General features: G+C 42.7%; 2 protein-coding genes across 4 annotated transcripts in view; one reads left to right on the forward strand and one right to left on the reverse strand.

The window, feature by feature from the left end:
- The window catches only part of LOC124033571 (dipeptidase 2-like), a 25,971-nt gene extending 20,661 nt beyond the window's left edge, over positions 1–5,310 (forward strand). For both annotated transcript variants that reach the window (XM_046345626.1, XM_046345625.1), the window contains 4 exons: positions 2,794–2,878; positions 3,057–3,132; positions 3,327–3,462; positions 3,809–5,310. In XM_046345626.1, coding sequence (XP_046201582.1) covers positions 2,794–2,878; positions 3,057–3,132; positions 3,327–3,462; positions 3,809–4,033 — 522 coding nt within the window. In that variant the 3' untranslated portion in view covers positions 4,034–5,310. The remainder of the gene's footprint in view (positions 1–2,793; positions 2,879–3,056; positions 3,133–3,326; positions 3,463–3,808) is intronic.
- The window catches only part of LOC124033570 (solute carrier family 12 member 4-like), a 71,443-nt gene continuing 56,054 nt past the window's right edge, over positions 5,018–20,406 (reverse strand). For both annotated transcript variants that reach the window (XM_046345623.1, XM_046345624.1), the window contains exons 14-24: positions 17,167–17,265; positions 13,566–13,685; positions 13,353–13,457; positions 12,990–13,158; positions 12,550–12,745; positions 11,391–11,560; positions 10,470–10,601; positions 9,978–10,085; positions 8,339–8,526; positions 6,807–6,940; positions 5,018–6,448 (exon numbers count right to left, since the gene is read on the reverse strand). In XM_046345623.1, the coding sequence (XP_046201579.1) occupies positions 6,357–6,448; positions 6,807–6,940; positions 8,339–8,526; positions 9,978–10,085; positions 10,470–10,601; positions 11,391–11,560; positions 12,550–12,745; positions 12,990–13,158; positions 13,353–13,457; positions 13,566–13,685; positions 17,167–17,265 (1,513 nt within the window). In that variant the 3' untranslated portion in view covers positions 5,018–6,356. The remainder of the gene's footprint in view (positions 6,449–6,806; positions 6,941–8,338; positions 8,527–9,977; positions 10,086–10,469; positions 10,602–11,390; positions 11,561–12,549; positions 12,746–12,989; positions 13,159–13,352; positions 13,458–13,565; positions 13,686–17,166; positions 17,266–20,406) is intronic.

Genomic DNA, 20,406 nt, shown 5'->3' on the forward strand with positions numbered 1-20,406 from the left:
TTTCTTCATTTTTACTATTTCCACATTATAGAATAATAGTGAATACATCAAAACTATGAAATAACACATATGGAATCATGTAGTAACCAAAAAAGTGTTAAACAAATCAACATATATTTAATATTTGAGATTCTTCAAAGTTGCCAACCTTTGCCTTGATGACAGCTTTGCACACTCTTGGCATTCTCTCAACCAGCTTCATGAGGTAGTAACCTGGAATGCATTTCAATTAACTGGTGTGCCTTGTTGAAAGTACATTTCTGGAATTTCTTCCTTCTTAATGCGTTTGAGCAAATCAGTTGTGTTGGGACAAGGTAGGGGTGGTGTTACACACTTCTAGGAGTAGTGGGTGCGGAGTCAGGTGCACAGAGCAGGGGGTAAAGGACAATCATGTTTATTCCAAAACAGAAAACGGTCACACCAAAACACCAGGCTCATACAAATGACCGGCCCAAAAACAGGATCCAAACAGTCCGGAGAAAACAAGAAAATAGCACAACTACAAAAATGAACAGAGGAACAAGCCCTCAAAAACACAGGTGGCAATAACCGTCTTAAATAGCCCTAACCAAATTCTAAACAAGAAATAGGTGTAACCAATAAGACAAAACTAACAGAAAAGGAAAAGTGGATCGGTGGCAGCTAATAGACCGGTGACGACGAGCGCCGAGCGCCTCCCGAACAGCAAGAGGAGCCACCTTCGGTGGGAGTCGTGACAGGTGGTTTACAAAAGATAAACCTATTTGGTAAATGACCAAGTCCATATATGGCAAAAACAGCTCAAATAAGCAAAGAGAAACACCAGTCCATCATTAATTTAAGACATGAAGGTCAGTCAATACGGAAAATGTCAAGAACTTTGAAAATTTCTTCAAGTGCAATCGCAAAATCCACCATGAGCTATGATGAAACTGGCTCTCTTGAGGACCGCCACTGGAAAGGAAGACCCAGAGTTACCTTTGCTGCAGAGGATAAGTTCATTAGAGTTACCAGCCTCAGAAATTGTATCCCAAATAAATGCTTCACAGAGTTCAAGTAACATACAATCTCAACAGCAACTGTTCAGAGGAGAATCAGGCATTCATGGTCAAATTTCTGTAAAGAAACCACTACTAAAGGACACCAATAAGAAGAAGAGACTTGCTGGCTGTGTAAGGAGAGTGATGGAATGCAGCATCAGATGACCTGGCCTCCACAATCATTCGACCTCAACCCAATTGAGATGGTTTGGGATGAGTTGGACCGCAGAGGGAAGGAAAAGCAGCCAGCAGCCAACAAGTGTTCAGCATATGTGGGAACTCCTTCAAGACTGTTGGAAAAGCATTCCAGGTGAAGCTGGTTCAGAGAATGCCAAGAGTGTGCAAAGCTGTCATCAAGGCAAAGGCTGGATTTGTTTAACACTTTTTTGGTTACTACATGATTTTTTCATAGTTTTGACGTCTTAACTATTATTCCACAATGTAGAAATAGTAAAAATATAGAAAAACCCTTGAATGAGTAGGTGTCCAAACTCTTGACTGGTACTGTATATTTTTTCCTTCTACACATTAAGACAAAGTGAAAAACATGTTTTTAGAAATGTTTGCTAATTTATTGAAACTGAAATCCAGAAATATCTCATTTACAAAAGTATTTACACTCCTGAATCAATACATTTTTGAATCACCTTTGGCAGCGATTACAGATGCAAGTCTTTCTCGGTAAGAGCTTTGCACACCTGGATTGTAAAATATTTGCACATTATTATTTTCAAAATTCTTCAAACTCTGTCAAGTTGGTTGTTGATCATTGCTAGACAGCCCTTTTCAAGTTTTGCCATAAATTTTCAAGCCAATTTAAGTCAACACTGTAACCAGACTACTCAGGACCACTCAATGTCGTCTTGGTAAGATACTCAAGTGTATATTTTGGCCTTGTGTTTTGGGTTATTGTCCTGCTGAAAGGTGAAAGCAGGATGCATGTTTTGGAATATTTTTATTCTATACATGCTTCCTTCTTTTCACTCTGTCACATAGGTTAGTATTGTGGAATAACTACAATGTTGTTGATCCGTCCTCAGTTTTCTCCTATCATAACCATTCAACTCCTACTGTTTTAATGTCACCAATGGCCTCATGGTGAAATCCCTGAGTGGTTTCCTTCCTCTCCGGCAACTGAGTTAGGAAGGACGCCTGTATCTTTGTAGTGACTGGGTGTATTGATACACCATCCAACGTGTAATTAATAACTTCAGCATGCTCAAAGGGCTATTTAATGTCTGCCATTAATAATAAACTATTTACCAATAGATGTCCTTTTTTGCGAGGCTTTGTGGTTGAATCTGTGTTTGAAATTCACAGCTCGACTGAGGGACCTTACGATTATCTGTATGTGTTGTACAGAGATGAAATAGTAATTTAAAAAATAATGCTAAACACAATTTTTGCAATCCGAGTGAGTCCATGCAACTCATAATGTGATTTATTAAGCACATTATTACTCCTGAAATTATTTAGGCCATAATAAAAGGGGTGAATACTTATTGACTCAAGACATTTCAGCTTGTCATTTTTTATTTAATTTGTAAAAATGTCTAAAAACATAATTCACTTTGACATTATGGAGTATTTTATTTAGGCCAGTGAAACAAAATCTCAATTGAATCCATTTAAAATTTGGGCTGTAATACAACAAAATGCGGAAACCGTCAAGGAGTGTGAATACATTCTGAAGCACTGTATCGACATGGCTGGAAGGTCACTGGAAGTGTGGAATGGTTTTTAATGTTCTATTCTGGGTGTGTTGTTGTTTCAGAAGGAGAACGGAGGACTCATCATGGTTAATCTGCACAGTGGGTTTGTGGCTTGCCATGGCCAAGCCAATGTCTCCATTGTGGCTGGTGAGCAGTTGCCTTTGATTAGTGTTTATTGGCATCAAACAATTAAGCGCAAAATTGGCTGCCTTGTTATCAATCAAGACCTGTTTAGAAGACCAGTATCAAGAACATCAATAACATGTGTACACATGATTTATCTTGTGATTATCTTATCTTCTGATATTCCTCTTACTTTTTGCAGACCATTTTACCCACATTAGGAAGGTGGTTGGATCTGAGTCAATAGGAATAGGAGGGGACTTTGATGGAGCTTCTAAGTAAGAACTTTTACCTCAGAGTAACAGCAGCACATTCAGCGTTAGTTCATTAATAAGGCCATGTTATGCTCCAGCTTGAATGCTATCAGAATGACTCACTTTTTTGTAAGCAGACTGGTAACAGATAGCAGCTGCATTTTAAGTGGCCTGAGGGTTTGAGTAATACATAGCCTGTTATGTTCTACTGTCTGAAGGTTTCCTCTTGGATTAGAGGATGTGTCCATGTATCCCGCTCTGATCCAGGAGCTGCTGAAGAGACACTGGACAGATTACGAGTTGTCCGGGGTCCTCAGACACAACTTCCTACGTGTGTTCAAGGAGGTCGAGAAAGTGAGTGCTAAATGAACAAAAGCGATGTGTTTTTGCTCGTTATAAAGGCTCAATGCTACAGTGTGAGTATTGTATCAAAGCCATCAAAAACACCTGCAGTAGTAACATCAAAGGAATGACAGGAATGAAAGGCATCTCTGTCTGGGACTGAATGTCCATCTGAGTACTTTGTGGTATGAAGGGAACTGAGAACTGGAAAAAGAGCCTTGTATAGTGCATGGAAAATCCCACTTAGTCACTGTCACAGCATCATAATACAGTCTAAACTTCTCCCTCCCTCCCCTCCCTCCCTCCCTCCCTCCCTCCCTACCTCCCTCCCTCCCTCCCTCCCTCCCTCCTTCCCCAGGAGCGTGACAGGCAGAAAGCGAAAGGAAGTCTCCCCAGTGAAGCTCAGATCGACTTGACTAGGGTTCAGAACCCCTGCAGACTGGTACTCAGGCGACCAGACCACCAGACGACAAAGATGGAACAGATGTACTCCAAGGGCCACAGTGAACTGGTAGTCCCCAGGAGTCTGGTCTGGACCATGGTTATACTAATCTCCTGCCTATGTGTCCTGATGGACCATTAAGACTATAATTTGGCCTCGATTCAATCAGATCCAGTGGTAACCCAGGTTGACCGATATCCTGATAGCGGATGTTTTGGCAGTATTGGAGGTGTAGCTGTAGTGTGAACTGACAAATAAGTGTGTGGCTGCTCCTTTGTGTCACCAACCACTCCCTTCCTTATTATCCCTACGCATTAGATGTTCAAAACGACAATAGAAAGTGCAGGCTCTATCGACAATAGATATTATGAAATGCATGTTTTAATTTTAATTTGGATGGTGGGGTTTATCAGTCTATGTAGACAATAGACCTTTACGCATTAGTGTTTGAACTTCTAACGCGGCTGCATGGGATTTGTCAGATATAAAGTCAGTGTGGTTTCATGTCATTGAATGACAGTGTCTGCATAATGTAACCTAAGTAGTAGCTCTAACGCAGTTCCACCTTCAACACTGGCAAAACAACCGGATGTCGACTAGCACGGATCTGATAGAATTTAGCCCTTAGTGTTACTAAACTAGCAGTGCTTGACTTGCACAGGAGCCCACTGGAGCTGAGTACCGGCACCTCAAGTTCTCTACTGCTTGAGCTTGTTTTACTCTTATAGAATATTAGCTCAAAAGTATAGTGGAGCTCCTGCACCTAAATATAAACAGAACTTGCACCCAAAATGAGTACCGGAACCTATTTAGTAGTACTACTAGTGTTGTATTACAATACACTATCTACTACAACCATGTTTCTCCGACAGTGACAAGCCTAGCTTTAACGTGTTTACTGTGTCACTTGCTTACATGTGATCTTTCCTACAAAGATCTTTACCTAATTTTTAGTTTTGGTCATTTTGACCTTGAAGTAGTTGTATATTTACAAAGCTCTGCACAAACTTTATACTATATTACATTGAGTTGAATGTAAAAATCACTTTTACTATTTTTACATATCTCATTCTAAAAATATCTCTGTTATGTTTGTTTAATGATACAATCAAGGCCACAAGGTCATACTGAGGCATTTACAAACTATCTTTATTTCTCTGAGGACACAGACCTTGATGTCCATTACACAAACTTGAGTTTCACAATGAAACTGTTTCATAGAAAGTGACGATTTCATCTTAAAATGAACATTAATGTAACATTTCCTCACCTGGGTGTTCAGTGAAACAGATTGCAACATGTTAACATACTGTAATGCCTCCTACAGTCATCTCAGGAATGTTGTATTCTGTATTCATAGGTTATATCGTATTTATTTTGCCTTTCTCTTAAGTAAATAATTCTTTGTGTTTTCTGTTTTTCGACCATCTTATTTTATGAACACATTGATATATCTGAAGTCAAGATAGTTCATTTCGGGTTGAATAGGGAAATGAATCATGATTTTATTGGTAAGTTCAGATAAATACTCTTCGCCTTTACAGCTCTTGCAGTCTACAGGAAAGGAAAGGAAATGTGTGCATATGCTACTCAGTTCAGGTGGCCCTGTAAGTAGTCTTCATGCCTATAATAAAGACTTTTGTACAGAAATAGTAGATTAAATGTAATGTATAATTGTCAATGAACTAAAACCTCTTGTCTTTCAACAATTACAAATAATAATCCAGTAAAATAATGTTTCGATACAATCTCTGGCATCCACATTTACATTTACAAGCACTCTCTGTGCCATCTGTTGAAATACCCTAACTGGCATTTCATTATCTGCAATACGAAAAATATTATCCTCATCGGGGGGAGGTTGAGAAAATAAATAAGAAAATAAATACAAAAGTTACTATTCCACCAACCATAAAAAGGTTGTGAAAAAAGAAGTCAAATTGGCACTCTACACAGAGGCCTTCATAAGGACCACCCAAGACTGTGCTATCTGGCAAGTTAATCCTTAATGAGGGAAAGCCCACCATTTATTTTCTGCAAACAACACAAATACTGACTCAGTCGACATAGAAAATTCATGTTTGATAGATGTATGTGTAAAAGTAGCAGTTGTTAATGGTCTCCTATTGCAGAAATAGGTTTGTGAATGACCCAAGCTTTAGTTGCCTTGGCAATAAGGGATTCATGAGGGAATTATAGCATGTAATCTATAAAAACTACTGTCCTCATGGAAGGCAATACATTCCGCAGAAATGCCAGGCAAATTATTATTGCTTTCTGTGGTCCTCAAATTCCACAATAAAAGTCCTCTTAATTCCATCATTAATTGGAACAGTTTGTATGTACTGTATGTTGAGGATCGGCTGGATGCTGCTGCCGGTGCTGCAGTGCCCCCAGTGATTGGGGTGGAATGTCTCCTGTCGAGGCAGTGTCGTGACCTGTGACCAGAGTGGTTTCTGATAGGTCAGGAGTAGATAGTGATGACCTCTCGTCCTCCTCCTCTCACCAGCAGCACTCTCTCCAGACCTTCCGTCAGCACCTCCAGAAACTCCATATCTGGGCCAGAGTTAAGCACTGTTATAACCAGCAACTCTGCATCACGGCACCTGCGATTACATCTGCAAATCTGTGTACGCAACAGATTTGATGTTCAGCTTAAAAGCCAGTAGTCTTTCATCTCGGGTCACATTGCCAAATCTTTCGTGTATGCTGGCTGGCCATCTACTCCTACTCATTCTTTCACCTTTTACACAACTCATGCTACACTCAACCCCAAATTACACTCCCCAAATTACACTCCCTAACCCCATAATGAGCCCTAATACATTGTCCTAAAAAATGAAATATTGTACCACACAGACCTCTAATACCAGTGTTGTCCAGTACAATGAGAACGGCTGTTAGTGAAGGATACAGTTCTCATCTCCGTCTGTGTTGCGTGGCGGCCCCGGCATGTTGAGCAGCACCAGGCGAGCATCATGGGACTTGTTGACAATCACCTCATTCAGCTTCACTGCTGTGTGCATCCGCCGCACATTGGACTGGTCCCTGGGACACAACCACATACAGATGTTACAAATGCAATCCAGAACATTCAATTATTTAAAGGGATAATTCACCCAAATTACACATTGGTTTCCTTACCCCGTATGCAGTCTATGGACAACGAATGACAACAATCCAGTTTCCCTGGCTCTGTTTCCACATGCTCACGTCATGGAACCCACATTATAATTGTTCACTCATCGTGTCCAAATCATCTACAATTGATTTTGAACCTCAAAAAAGTTCCTTATGAACATGATGTGCACAAAATGTGAATATTGGTCCCAGGAATTTAATGGGATTTGTGCCACAAATGCTAAAACGTTAGTATGTGGAAAAGGTGCTAAGGAAACTATACCAAAGCATAGATTGCTGTCATACCTTGTACATAGACTGCTTACAGGGTAAGAAATCCAATATGTCATTTTGTAATTTGGGTGAACTATCCCTTTAACAATGCCGTGGAATAATGTTCAGATATCCAACAGTGGACAGCATGAACCAACTCAGTCATTTAGCAGAAAACATCAACTGCAGTTCATTTCCAATCCATTGCATGGAATTTACAGACTCAGAGTGATCAGAATAACATAATTAAAAGGAATTTACAGACTGAGTGATCAGATTAACATATTACTCACAGGAATCTACAGACAAAGTGAGCAGAATAACATATCATTAAAAGTAATTTACAGACAGAGGAATCAGATGAACATATTACTGACAGGAATCTACAGACAGAGTGAGCAGAATAACATATTACTCACAGGAATCTACAGACAGAGTGAGCAGAATAACATATTACTCACAGGAATCTACAGACAGAGTGATCAGATTAACATATTACTCACAGGAATTTACAGACAGAGTGATCAGATTAACATATTACTCACAGGAATCTACAGACAGAGTGATCAGAATAACATATTACTCACAGGAATCTACAGACAGAGTGATCAGATTAACATATTACTCACAGGAATCTACAGACAGAGTGATCAGAATAACATATTACTCACAGGAATCTACAGACAGAGTGATCAGAATAACATATTACTCACAGGAATTTACAGACAGAGTGATCAGATTAACATATTATTCACAGGAATCTACAGACAGATTGATCAGATTAACATATTACTGACAAGAATCTACAGACAGAGTGATCAGAATAACACATCACTCAAAGGATGAACAATTCTCTGTCTGCAAGATGACAAGAGGAAGAAAAAAGAGAGAGAGGAGATGAGGAGGAGAGAGTAAAGAAGGAAGTCTAGCGAGAGTGGAATACCCGGATGGAGATTTTCCTAACCACGTGAAAGGCCTAGGGGTTTTCCAAGTCAGATCACGTATCTCAAGAAAAACTTCTGGCCTTCCAATAGACCAAAACAAGTGACTCACGGTTTGAGGCTCATGAGCTCTCTGAAGTTCTCTGGTGCATTGTTCCTGTTCCTCCTCTCTGCCTCGTACTTCTCCTTGGTCCAGGTCATCTGGATCTTATCAGCTACAGGCTCCACCACCTCCTCCTCCTCGTCTGAGTACAGGCTGCCCATACGGATCAGAGAGTGTCTGTCCTTTACCAGCTGGGCCTATAGGGGGCAGAGTGCAGGGGATACAATGTCATAATGTCCATACTAGAGTGACTTGAAATGCATGGCCATACATTGCTTCATTTAATTATAGTGTAGATACACTAAATATACAAAAGTATGTGGACACCCCTTAAAATTAGTGGACTTGGCTATTTCAGCCACACCCGTTGTGGACAGTTGTATACTCGAGCACACAGCCATGCAATCTCCATAGACAAACATTTGCAGTAGAATGACCTTACTGAAGAGCTCAGTGACTTTCAATGTGGCACCGTCATAGGATGCCACCTTTCCAACAAGTCAATCTGCCCTGCTAGAGCTACCCCGGTCAACTGTAAGTGGTGTTATTGTGAAGTGGAAACATCTAGGAGAAGCAATGATGGTAGGTCACACAAGCTCACAGAATGGGATCGCCGTCCTCGGTTGCAACTCTCACTACCGAGTTCCAAACTGCTTCTGGAAGCAACGTCAGCACAATAACTGTTTGTCGGGAGCTTCATGAAATGGGTTTCCATGGCCGAGCAGCAGCACACAAGCCTAAGATCACCATGCGCAATGTTGAGCATCGGCTGGAGTGGTGTAAAGCTCACCGCCATTGGACTCTGGAGCAGTGGAAATGTGTTCTCTGGAGTGATGAAACACGCTTCACCATCTGGTAGTCCAACGGACAAATCTGGGTTTGGCGGATGCCAACGAGAATGCTACCTGCCCCAACTGTAAAGTTTGGTGGAGGAGGAATAATAGTTTGGGGTTGTTTTTCATGTTTTGGGCTGGGCCCCTTAGTTCCAGTGAAGGGAAATATGAATGCTACAGCATACAATTACATTCTAGATGATTATGTGCTTCCAACTTTGTGGCAACAGTTTGGGGAAGGCCCTTTCCTGTTTCAGCATGACAAAGCAAGGTCCTTACAGAAATGGTTTGTTGAGATCAGTGTGGAAGAACTTGACTGGCCTGTATAGAGCCCTGACCTTTCTGTACAGTACTTTGAGATATCAGCTGATGTACGAAGGGCTATATAAATAAATTGGATTTGATTTGATTTGACCTCAACGCCATCAAACACCTTTGGGATGAATTGGAATGCCGACTGTGAGCCAGGCCTAATCGCCCAACATCAATGCCCGACCTAACTAATGCTTGTGGCTGAATGGAAGCAAGTCCCTGCAGAAATGTTCCATCATCTAGTGGAAAGCCTTGCCAGAAGATTGGAGGCTGTTACAGTACCAAAGGGGGGACCAACTCCATATTAATGCCCATGATTTTGCAATGAGATGTTTGACGAGCAGGTGTCCACATACTTTTGGTCATGTAGTGTATTGGTTCCCAGCCCCAGATTAAACCTAAACCAGCTCAATATGTCCTTCACTGTGGTCCACAACTATTGTTATGTATGTTTGGTCTGACAGGTGTAATTCTGTGGATGTTTGTTGATGTGTAATAGGTACCTCTCTTTCTCGCTCTGCACTGGACAGCCTCATCTGTCTGAGCATCTGAGACCTCTGCTCCATCATCAGGGTCCTCTCATAAGTGTAGGCCGAGATGTCGCTGTCATGCTGAAATGATTAATCTAGATTTAAGGAGGTTCATCTCTCACCGTCTCCACCATCATTACATAATTAGATTTAAGGAGGTTCATCTCTCACCGTCTCCACCATCATTACATAATTAGATTTAAGGAGGAACATCTCTCCCAGTCTCCACCATCATTACATAATTAGATTTAAGGAGGTCCATCTCTCCCCATCTCCACCATCATTACATAATTAGATTTAAGGAGGTCCATCTCTCCCAGTCTCCACCATCATTACATAATTAGATTTAAGGAGGTCCATCTCTCCCAGTCTCCACCATCATTACATAATTAGATTTAAGGAGGTTCATCTCTCACCGTCTCCACCATCATTACATAATTAGCTTTAAGGAAGAAAATCTCACACCATTTCCACCACCTCCACCTCTGCCTCTATTCTCAGCTGGTACAGGAATGTAGCCAGGTCCTTCTTCATCTGAATACTGTTGTCATCCATCTGGGCCACAGTGAAGATACGCATCTTACACTTCCTCCACACCTGAAACACACACCATGGTAAGAATGGAGTAGTCTAGCAGTTAAGAGCATTGGGCCAGTAACTGAAAGGTTTCTGGTTTCCAATCCATGAGCCGACTAGGTGAAAAATCTGCCGATGTGCCCTTGAGCAAGGCACTTAACCCCAATTGCTCCTGTAAGTCACTCTGGATAAGAGCATCTGCTAAAATGTAAATGTAGATCCTTTTTAAATTGGACCCCCTTTTCTCCCCAATAGTTAGTAGTTACTATCTTGTCTCATTGCTACAACTCCCATACGGGCTCGGGAGAGATGAAAGTCGAAAGCCATGCGTCCTCCGAAACACAACCCAACCAAGCCGCAGCGCTTCTTAACACACCGCGCATCCAACCCAGAGGTGCGCATCCAACCCAGAGGCGCGCATCCAACCTGGCACCAACGTGTCAGAGGAAACACCATGCACCCGGCGACCAGGTTAGCGCGCACTGCACCCGGGCCGCCACAGTTGCGCGATGAGACAAGGATACCCCTACCGGCCAAACCCTCCCCAACCTGGACGACGCTAGGCCAATTGTGCGTCGCCCCACGGACCTCCCGGTCGTGGCCGGCTGCGACAGAGCCTGTGCGCGAACCCAGAGTCTCTGGTGGCACAGCTAGCTGTGCAATGAGTGCCCTAGACCACCGCACCACCCGGGAGGCCCTGTAGATCGTTTTCTGACCAACAAATCCATTCTTCTTTAGACTCTCTCAAGTCATGGTGGCCAAACAGTAAATGCTCCCAGAGTTTCTGCATTGAGGTGCGCGGGACTTTACCTTGTGCTGTTTGAGCAGGAAAGGTAGCAGCATGAGCATTCCTCCATCATGGACGATCCACCACACATCGATGGTGCCGTCTGTGAAGCGTTCGTGGTTGCTGGGGTAGAAGGAAACATTCTTGGGCACCATCAGAGCCAGGTGGGCTGCTGTGGTACAGCGGACTGTGTCTGTGGGGAGGGGAACAGAGAGGTAAATATGTTAACTTTGTGTAATATGTAATGTAATACAATTCAATGTTGATGCTATCAGTTAACTAAAGAGTCAGCACGTAATGTTTCAAATACTATACAGGCTGAAGGACAGTCCACCAAACCAATAGAAACATAGAGATGGCCAATGCTCTCATGGAGAAACTGGGATGAGGTTATTGTTAGGAATTTTAGGAATAATGACTAAACAATATCTACATTTTAAATATAACTATAACTAATTTTAACTTATACCCTGTTTTATTATATCTGATTAATAATATTAATTCATAAGGAAGGGATTGTGGAGCATGAAACAGGGGGTAATTAAATAAAATAAATACCATTCCAGCCAGGTTGGAGGGGACTGGAATTGTGGGTTTTTAAGTAAGCAAAAAGGGTTGTTAACCTATGGTTGAACCGACTCAACTTAGCTCTGGGTTGTTTAGATAATAATAATAATAATAATATATGCATTTCTGGGTTGTTTAGATAAGGCAGAGAGTGTTTTCCTGGGTTTTCCATTCTCTGGAACTGTCTTCTAAATAGTGATGGATGAAGGTAAAGATTCCAGAAGTTAATCTAGATAAGTGTGTGTCTGGAGTGAGCGATCTAGTGGGTTGGAATGAACTTTTCAACTTGTTCAACCAGGACTTGGGTCCTGGTTGATAGGGGGAAAAACGTGTTATAACCTATGACGTCATATTTTGTATATAAATTGTTCGTGGTTACATGGCAGCGCGCTCCGAGAATAAATACTATTATCTCATTTTGACAAGACTGGTCTCTGTCTATTTTATGCAAATAGAAATCTTACAAATTCTTATAAAATAGACTGAGTGTTTTAATTAATGTATAATTAATAGGAATTATGAAATTCCAGTGACAGTTATGGTTTGGAATATTATTATGGGAAGGGGTCAGATCCATGTGTAGGACCAGGCTAGTTTACAGTAAATCAGTCTTACTAATGAATGTCTTCCATGCGCGGGGGTCTTCACTTTGCCTCCAGCCGTAGGGCCATCCCATCACCACTGTGTTGTGCTTCATGCCCCCCAGGCCACATGACTGGATCAGGTGGGCAATGCCCTCCCTCACCTTGGATGCCACAACCACCTGGCAGAAACCCTTCACCCGCTCGATCTCCATCATGTTCTTTACGGCCTGACGAGGTTGAGCAGACAATGCAGGTAATCATGAAGATGGTAATAAACTCACTTATTCTTATTGGCACAGAGGAGACAACAGAAATTTGATCTCTTTCTTATAGCTTTATAATGTGGACTGTATGAGGTAACAGCCTTCAAACAATCCTGAACTGATTCAATAAAGCTGCAGTACGGCAAAATGTATTTTCCTTGTACACACAATAGGCTATCAGAGAAATAAGTTACAGCTCTATCCCTACCTGTTCAGAGGCCTGTGTTTCTCCGTAGCTGTCCAGGAACTGTCCCTGGATGACAGAGCCCACTATGGTCAGGCCCTTCCCTGCCTTCAGCTGGGAGACAAAGGTCAACAGACGGGGATACTTCACATGGAGGTCCTCATCCAGCTTCAACAGCACCAGGACCTGGGGCCTGGAGAGTGGAGGGACAAAAGAGACAAAGAACATGAGAATCTACCTGGAAGTGCTAATAACCAACTACAAAACAACAGTAAAAACTGTAGAGTGTTAGAAAGTACAGAATGTATGAAGAGGAAGAGGTAGTTATGCATATCTGAAGTTGGAGATACCAGATATCTAAGACTATGGATGAGGAAGGATGTTTACCTCCAGTTTTTAGTGTGAGGTGGTCCATGCTCCAGCCGTAGCAGAGAGTAGCGCGCAGCACTGAGGGACAAACCTCGTATCCCATCTCCCCACTCCTTCTCTGCTCTGAGAGAGAGACAGAGAGAGTGACATACTCTGGCCTAAATAGCTAACTCATACATTGACCCAATGATATCCAATTATGATATGAAATGGATAAGAGTCCAGACATACCCCTGGTACTCAATGTACTTGTAGATCATGCCAGCGATGCACATGGCCACGATGGCATAATACCAGGAGGAGATGAACATCAGAGCCAGACACATACTCATACCCAGAAAAGACAGAGCCCTGTGGGGGAAACACACAGATATACTGTAGTACTCTTTATACTATACTATTGTACACATGAAAGGAGATCACCAGTTGTGGTCGTTCCAAAAAGCACCCACAGATCTTTACAAAGCTCAGTACCCTCTTAGCAAAGAAGGCAAATAGGGTATCATTCCCATAGTGCATTAGTTGAAAGATGCGCTCTGGTTCTCTGCCCGAATTTGCCCTGTAAACACACCAATTTTACCTGTTAGGAAACCATCTGGTGAATATCGTTTTGTACAAGACCTTAGAATAGTAAACGATGCTGTACATGCTAGAGCACCCCTGGTGCCTAACACTGTTACCATTTTATCCCAGGTGCCTCCAGGTAGTTTGTTTTTTAGTAATTTATTTAGCTCATGCTTTCTTTCTTTCTTATCTTCTCTTCTTTTGTTGATCCTGGAGGGAGTGTTTTGGTTCAGTATGTTGACCATTTGTTGGTTTGCTCACAATCAGAAGAGATATGTCACTGTGACACTTAGGCATTGAGGATTTCTTTTGGCAGAAAATGGTCATAAAGTTTTCCCCAGTAAGATGCAATTATGCCAGTTAAATATTTGGGTCATGACATCACTTCTGAGGGTCGCACCCTCTCCACTGGTAGATTAGAGGCAATTAAAGCCTTGCCTAAACATGTTATGCCCTCTCCACTGGTAGATTAGAGGCAATTAAAGCCTTGCCTAAACATGTTATGCCCTCTCCACTGGTAGATTAGAGGCAATTAAAGCCTTGCCTAAACATGTTATGCCCTCTCCACTGGTAGATTAGAGGCAATTAAAGCCTTGCCTAAACATGTTATGCCCTCTCCACTGGTAGATTAGAGGCAATTAAAGCTTTGCCTAAACATGTTATGCCCTCTCTACTGGTAGATTAGAGGCAATTAAAGCTTTGCCTAAACATGTTATGCCCTCTCCACTGGTAGATTAGAGGCAATTAAAGCTTTGCCTAAACATGTTATGCCCTCTCCACTGGTAGATTAGAGGCAATTAAAGCTTTGCCTAAACATGTTATGCCCTCTCCACTGGTAGATTAGAGGCAATTAAAGCTTTGCCTAAACATGTTATGCCCTCTCCACTGGTAGATTAGAGGCAATTAATAAATTCAACCGCTGCAGGATTGTATTTATGGGAGAAAGATGGAGGCAAGTGAAGCTGTGGTTTCGACTGGTGAGATGTTCTGATATTGTGGCAATGTCTCTTCTAACCGTACATATGCCCCATGTGGTGGAGGCAATTATTAAACAGGCAAAAACGGCTCATTTGATGTTCGCGAGACTGTTAAGACTATCAGAACATTCTTAACCCTTCAACTCTTCTCCCTGCAGCAGAAACCGGTGAAGACCATGTCTGTGATTTAGCTATTGAAGCTGACTGTAGCCCTAGGTTGGACTTGAGAGTCACCCCATTAGACAATCCAGACTTTTAGTTTTTTGTAGATGGGCCTGCCCAGAGAAAGGAAAAAGGGAATCATTTAGTTGGTTATGCTGTTGGACTGTTTTGGAAACTGTGTAAAGTTCTCTACTCCCCTCACACGTATCTTCCCAGGCAGCAGAACTATTTGGCTTGACTATAGCTTATATTTAGCTCAGTTAACATTTACACTGATAGTAGATCTGAGTTCGGTGTTGTGCATGATTTTGGAACATTGTAGAGGATTGCACAAAGTAGAGATTGTACAAAGTAATCTTGTTTCGTCTCTCTTAGAGGCGGTCCAGCTGCACTCCTCTGTTTCTGTAATCAAGAGTCAGGCGCATTCTTCCTCTAATGAAAACATTCCTCTGGGGAACACTAAGGCTGACCGCGCTGCTAAATTGGCTGATTCCTCTTCTGTTTCCCCCTCCTTCACATGGCAGCAGTTCCCGCTTCCACTAACCCTTTCTCTGTTAATGACTCTGCAGGCAACGGCTGATGCATCAGAGAAGGACGCCTCGGGTGTATGGCTGGATGAGTGGAGCAGACCAGCCATGCCCCGCTGTACTTTACAATTCCTTGCCAAATTGTCACATGGTCAAAAAGAGGGATGGTGGATCGTGTAAATACATGAATAAATAAGGGAAAGGGGGATACCTAGTCAGTTGTACACCTGAATGCATTCAACTGAAATGTGTATTCCGCATTTAACCCAACCCCTCTGAATCAGAGAGGTGCGGGGGGCTGATATTGGTGTACAGTAGGTTTTACTGTGCTTGCAGGACATTTCTCTGGTGGTGGGGTTGTACAATGTTTGATTTGCATGACTAACAATGTTGAACCAAACTCTGAAAACAGAATTGTTTAAACTAATTGGTGAAACAAGCCTGACATGGGTAAAGGTTCTTCTATTGACACTGAGTATGAGAGGCAGATCCCACACAGTCACTGGTCTCTCTCCACACGAGGTGCTGACTGGCCATCCCACGAGGATGACTAATACACCTTTTCTCAAGAACATGTTGTCCCTGCAAGAAATTGAGGATGACATGGTTGAGAATTGTGTCACCCTTAACAGTGTTTTAAGAGACTTTTCCCCCGGGTGAAGGTGTCTTTGCAGAACTTGGCAGGTGGAGCTGAACACTATTTCAACCCAGGTGATTTTGTGGTGGTCAAAGACTTCAGGAGCAAGAGTTGGAAGGACCTCTGTTGGAGAGTGCCGTACCAAGCTCTTCTGACCACCTCCACTGTGGAAACCTGACAGAGGGTGAGATGAGTCCTAAGCCAAAATGACCAACACGGGCCCGGAGTAGTGCAGAAGAAGGTGAGATGAGTCCTGAGCCAAAGGGACCAACACAGGCCCGGAGTAGTGGCCCAGAAGTAGATGGTAATTGGAGAACCCTGCTGGGCCCTCATAACCAAGAGGACTGATGGAATGGCTGTAACCTCCTGCTCAGACAAATTGGCAGAACGCCCAGAACATTGCTCTGGGAACCAAAAGGAGTATCTCAGTTTCAAGGTCCCAGCTTTGAGAGAAAAAGCCTTTTCAGTCACATGCAGGAACCAATGTTAATAATGAATAATGTAAATCATGCTTATATGACTTGTTTGTATAGCACTATAAAAGGACTGAGAGGGAAAGCCCATTTCAGAGTTTTCATAAAACTTGGATTGAGAATGTGAACCTCTCCGGTCGTGATAATAAAGATTGATTCCTTTACACTGAGTTTGAGTGGTGAATTTCCACGACAGGTGCTATACTTGTTCAGCTACTGAAGCTTATTACAGTGAAGTTCCTTCTTTCTAGGTTACCATCAGAACACCAGAGAACAAAATGCCTCTATAGCTGGAGTCTGCATAAAGTCCTCCAGTCAGTCAACAGGATATTTTGATAAGCTTCCAAATATGTCACCTGAGAAAGCAAAGTAGATTATTCAAATGGAGTGAAAGTGTACCCAACACCCACGCATATACAAATGAGTGTCACATCGCTCACATACAGTATGCACGGATACACAGCCACGCACATACACCTGTACTGTACTTACCAGTGGTAATATTTAAACCTAGGCCTCCAGTTTGGTGTCCGTAGTAAAGTCTGCACAGCACAGGCTAAGTTCACAAACAGATAGCACATCAAGAAGAACCTGTAGAAAAAAAAATCACACACCACATAATGTAATTCAGTCCAAACCGATTTAGTCATTTAAATATTGATTTGGAATTCCAATATATTCATTTTGCAGTTATGTACTTGTTGCAGGATGTATAGGCCTGGTAGTCTGCTAAAATACATCTCAACTGATGGCAAAACACAGAAGCACAAGAAAGTGCACTAGGTCAGGGGTTCCTAAACTTTTTCACTCAGGCCCCCCTTCCAGCATTGAGGAACATCCAGCATGTGCACAATGTCTATTTCTATGGGCACAAGCACTGTTCATGACACAAACTGTTCACACCCCTCTTATTGACATAGAGAATATTTTTCAGCTTATTTCCTACAGTTCTATACATTATGCTATGTCTAATGTGTATTCATGTGATATTTGTGTGACTCGAACATTATTACAAAATCTATGGACTAAAAAACCTAGCTAAAAAACATTAGCTGAAATGGGCTAGTTGATCTGGACATTTCTGACATGTTATAAATAGAAATGTCCAGATCAACTAGCCCATTTCAGCTAATGACTGACATGACAAGAGGAATACTGATGATGCACTACCCAATTTCAAAATTTGACCTTACGCATTCTACTATTATAACTTTCAACAGTAAGTTAAAAGCCGGACTGAGTTCCTTAATATATATATAAAATAACTGGACCCACAGTTTGTGAACCACTGCACTTGGTGACCTTCCACACAAAGTCATTTGTGCTGATTGTGTACAGAGTGCCTGGCTGGAATGAGGTGTTTCACTTGTGAAGTGGTTGTTAAAATGCAAGTGATTTGATTAAAGTATATTTTAGCAGACACTCTTATCCAGAGTGACTTACAGGAGCAATTAGGGTTAAGTGTCTTGCTCAAGGGCACATGAACAGATTATTTACCTAGCCAGCTCATGGATTTGAACCAGCAACCTTTCAGTTACTGTCCCCACTAGGCTACCTGCCGCCCAATCTACTCCTCAGAGGACCATAATGTTTTTTAAACATCTGTGAGATGTTTATGGTTTAAAATGGTTTATGGTTTAATAGCAGTGTTTGAGAAGGGAAGTAGAGACATCAAGAGTCTGTTTTCTCACATGTAAAATACATGACTTTGGCTGATGGGAGTAATTTCAGCAATTCATTTTTTATTTTATTTTTTACCCCTTTTTCTCCACAATTTTCTGGTATCCAATTGGTAGTTACAGTCTTGTCTCATCGCTGCAACTCCCGTACGGCCTCGGGAGAGGCGAAGGTCGAGAGGCGTGCGTCCTCCGAAACACAACCCAACCAAGCCGCACTGCTTCTTGACACAATGCCCACTTGACCTGGAAGCCAGCCACACTAATGTGTCGGAGGAAACACCGTACAACTGGCGACCGTGTCAGCGTGCACTGCGTCCGGCCCGCCGCAGGAGTCTCTCATGCGCAATGGGACAAGGACATCCCTGCCGGCCAAACCCTAACCTAACCCGGACAATGTTGGTCCAATTGTGCGCCGACCTAGATTCTCTAGTGGCACAGCTAGCACTGCGATGCAGTGCCTTAGACTTCTGCGCCACTCGGGAGGCCCCAAGTTCAGCAAGTTCACCCAACATATTGTCAGGATTTGGCCAGGGTTGTTCCGGTTTTTGGTCACTAGATGCCCCCATTGTGCTTTTTGACCTTTTGTTTTCCCTCGATCCCCATTATTATTTGCACCTGTGCCTCGTTTCCCCTGATTGTATTTAAACCCTTAGTTTTCCTCAGTTATTTGCTCTGTGTTTGTATGTTAGCACCCAGCCCTAGTATTATGTGAACTCTTGTTGATCCCGGTGGACTCTCTTGTGGAATTCTGTTTTTTGTTCTTGTTTATTTATTTTTGAGTATCTTTTGAGGCTTTTTATGCTATACCTACCACCTTGTGGATTTACCTTTTTGTCTTGAAGGATTACCTTTGTTCTTGTGGAATTCCTTTTGAGGTTGTGGAATTACATGTTTTCCTGAAGGACTTCACTTTTTACTTCATTAAATACACAGTCTCAAGTACTGCTGTGTCTGCCTCTGCTGTGTCTGCCTGTGTCTGACCTAGTGCACTTCACAGCCTTCGAGCTGCTCCAGGAAGCAGTTGTTTTCACTAAGCTTGACCTGCGGAACGCATACCATCTTGTGCGGATCAGACCTGGTGACGAGTGGAAGACCGCTTTCAACACGCCTACTGGTCACTATGAATACTTGGTGATGCCCTTAGGCCTGACCAACGCCCCAGCGGTGTTGCAAGCGCTCATAAACGATGTGCTTAGGGATATGCTTAACATATTTGTGTTCGTGTACTTGCATGACATCCTCATCTTTTCGAGCTCTCTTCAAGAACACACAAAGCATGTCAGACAAGTACTCAAACGCCTCCTAGACAGCCATCTCTACGTTAAGCCGGAAAAATGTGAATTCCATTCATCCCGAGTACAATTCCTGGGATTTGTAGTGGAACCCGGTCGAGTCCAAATGGACCCCAGGAAGGTAGGGGCGGTAGCGGATTGGCCCACCCCCAAATCCGTTAAGGAAGTTCAGCGTTTCCTGGGCTTCACAAACTTTTACCGCAAGTTCATCAAGAACTTCAGCTTGGTGGCAGCCCCTCTCTCAGCTTTAACTAAGGGTGGCAATGCAAGGTTTTTGTGGGGAAGAGAAGCTGAGATGGCCTTCCAAGGACTCAAGCAGCGCGTCCTCTCTGCTCCCATCCTGATACTACCGACTACGGATGAACCGTTTGTGGTGGAGATAGACGCCTCAGAGGTTGGTGTTGGAGCTGTCCTGTCTCAGAGGGGTGAAGACAAGAAGCTTCATCCGTGCGCTTTCTTCTCACACCGGCTTACCCCGGCTGAGAGGAACTACGATGTGGGGGATCGTGAACTCCTAGCGGTTAAGATGGCATTGAAGGAATGGAGACACTGGCTCGAGGGGGCTTCTCACCCGTTTCAAGTGCTTACGGACCACAAAAATCTGGAGTATATCCAGCAGGCGACGCGGTTGAACTCTAGACAAGCTAGATGGTCTCTTTTCTTCAATCGATTCCAGTTTATCCTCACCTATCGGCCCGGGTCGAAGAATCTCAAACCGGATGCCCTGTCCTGAGTCTACGCTCCTGCCATTCGAGATGACA

Source organism: Oncorhynchus gorbuscha, linkage group LG04, assembly GCF_021184085.1.
Source record: "Oncorhynchus gorbuscha isolate QuinsamMale2020 ecotype Even-year linkage group LG04, OgorEven_v1.0, whole genome shotgun sequence".
Classification (NCBI taxonomy): domain Eukaryota; kingdom Metazoa; phylum Chordata; class Actinopteri; order Salmoniformes; family Salmonidae; genus Oncorhynchus; species Oncorhynchus gorbuscha.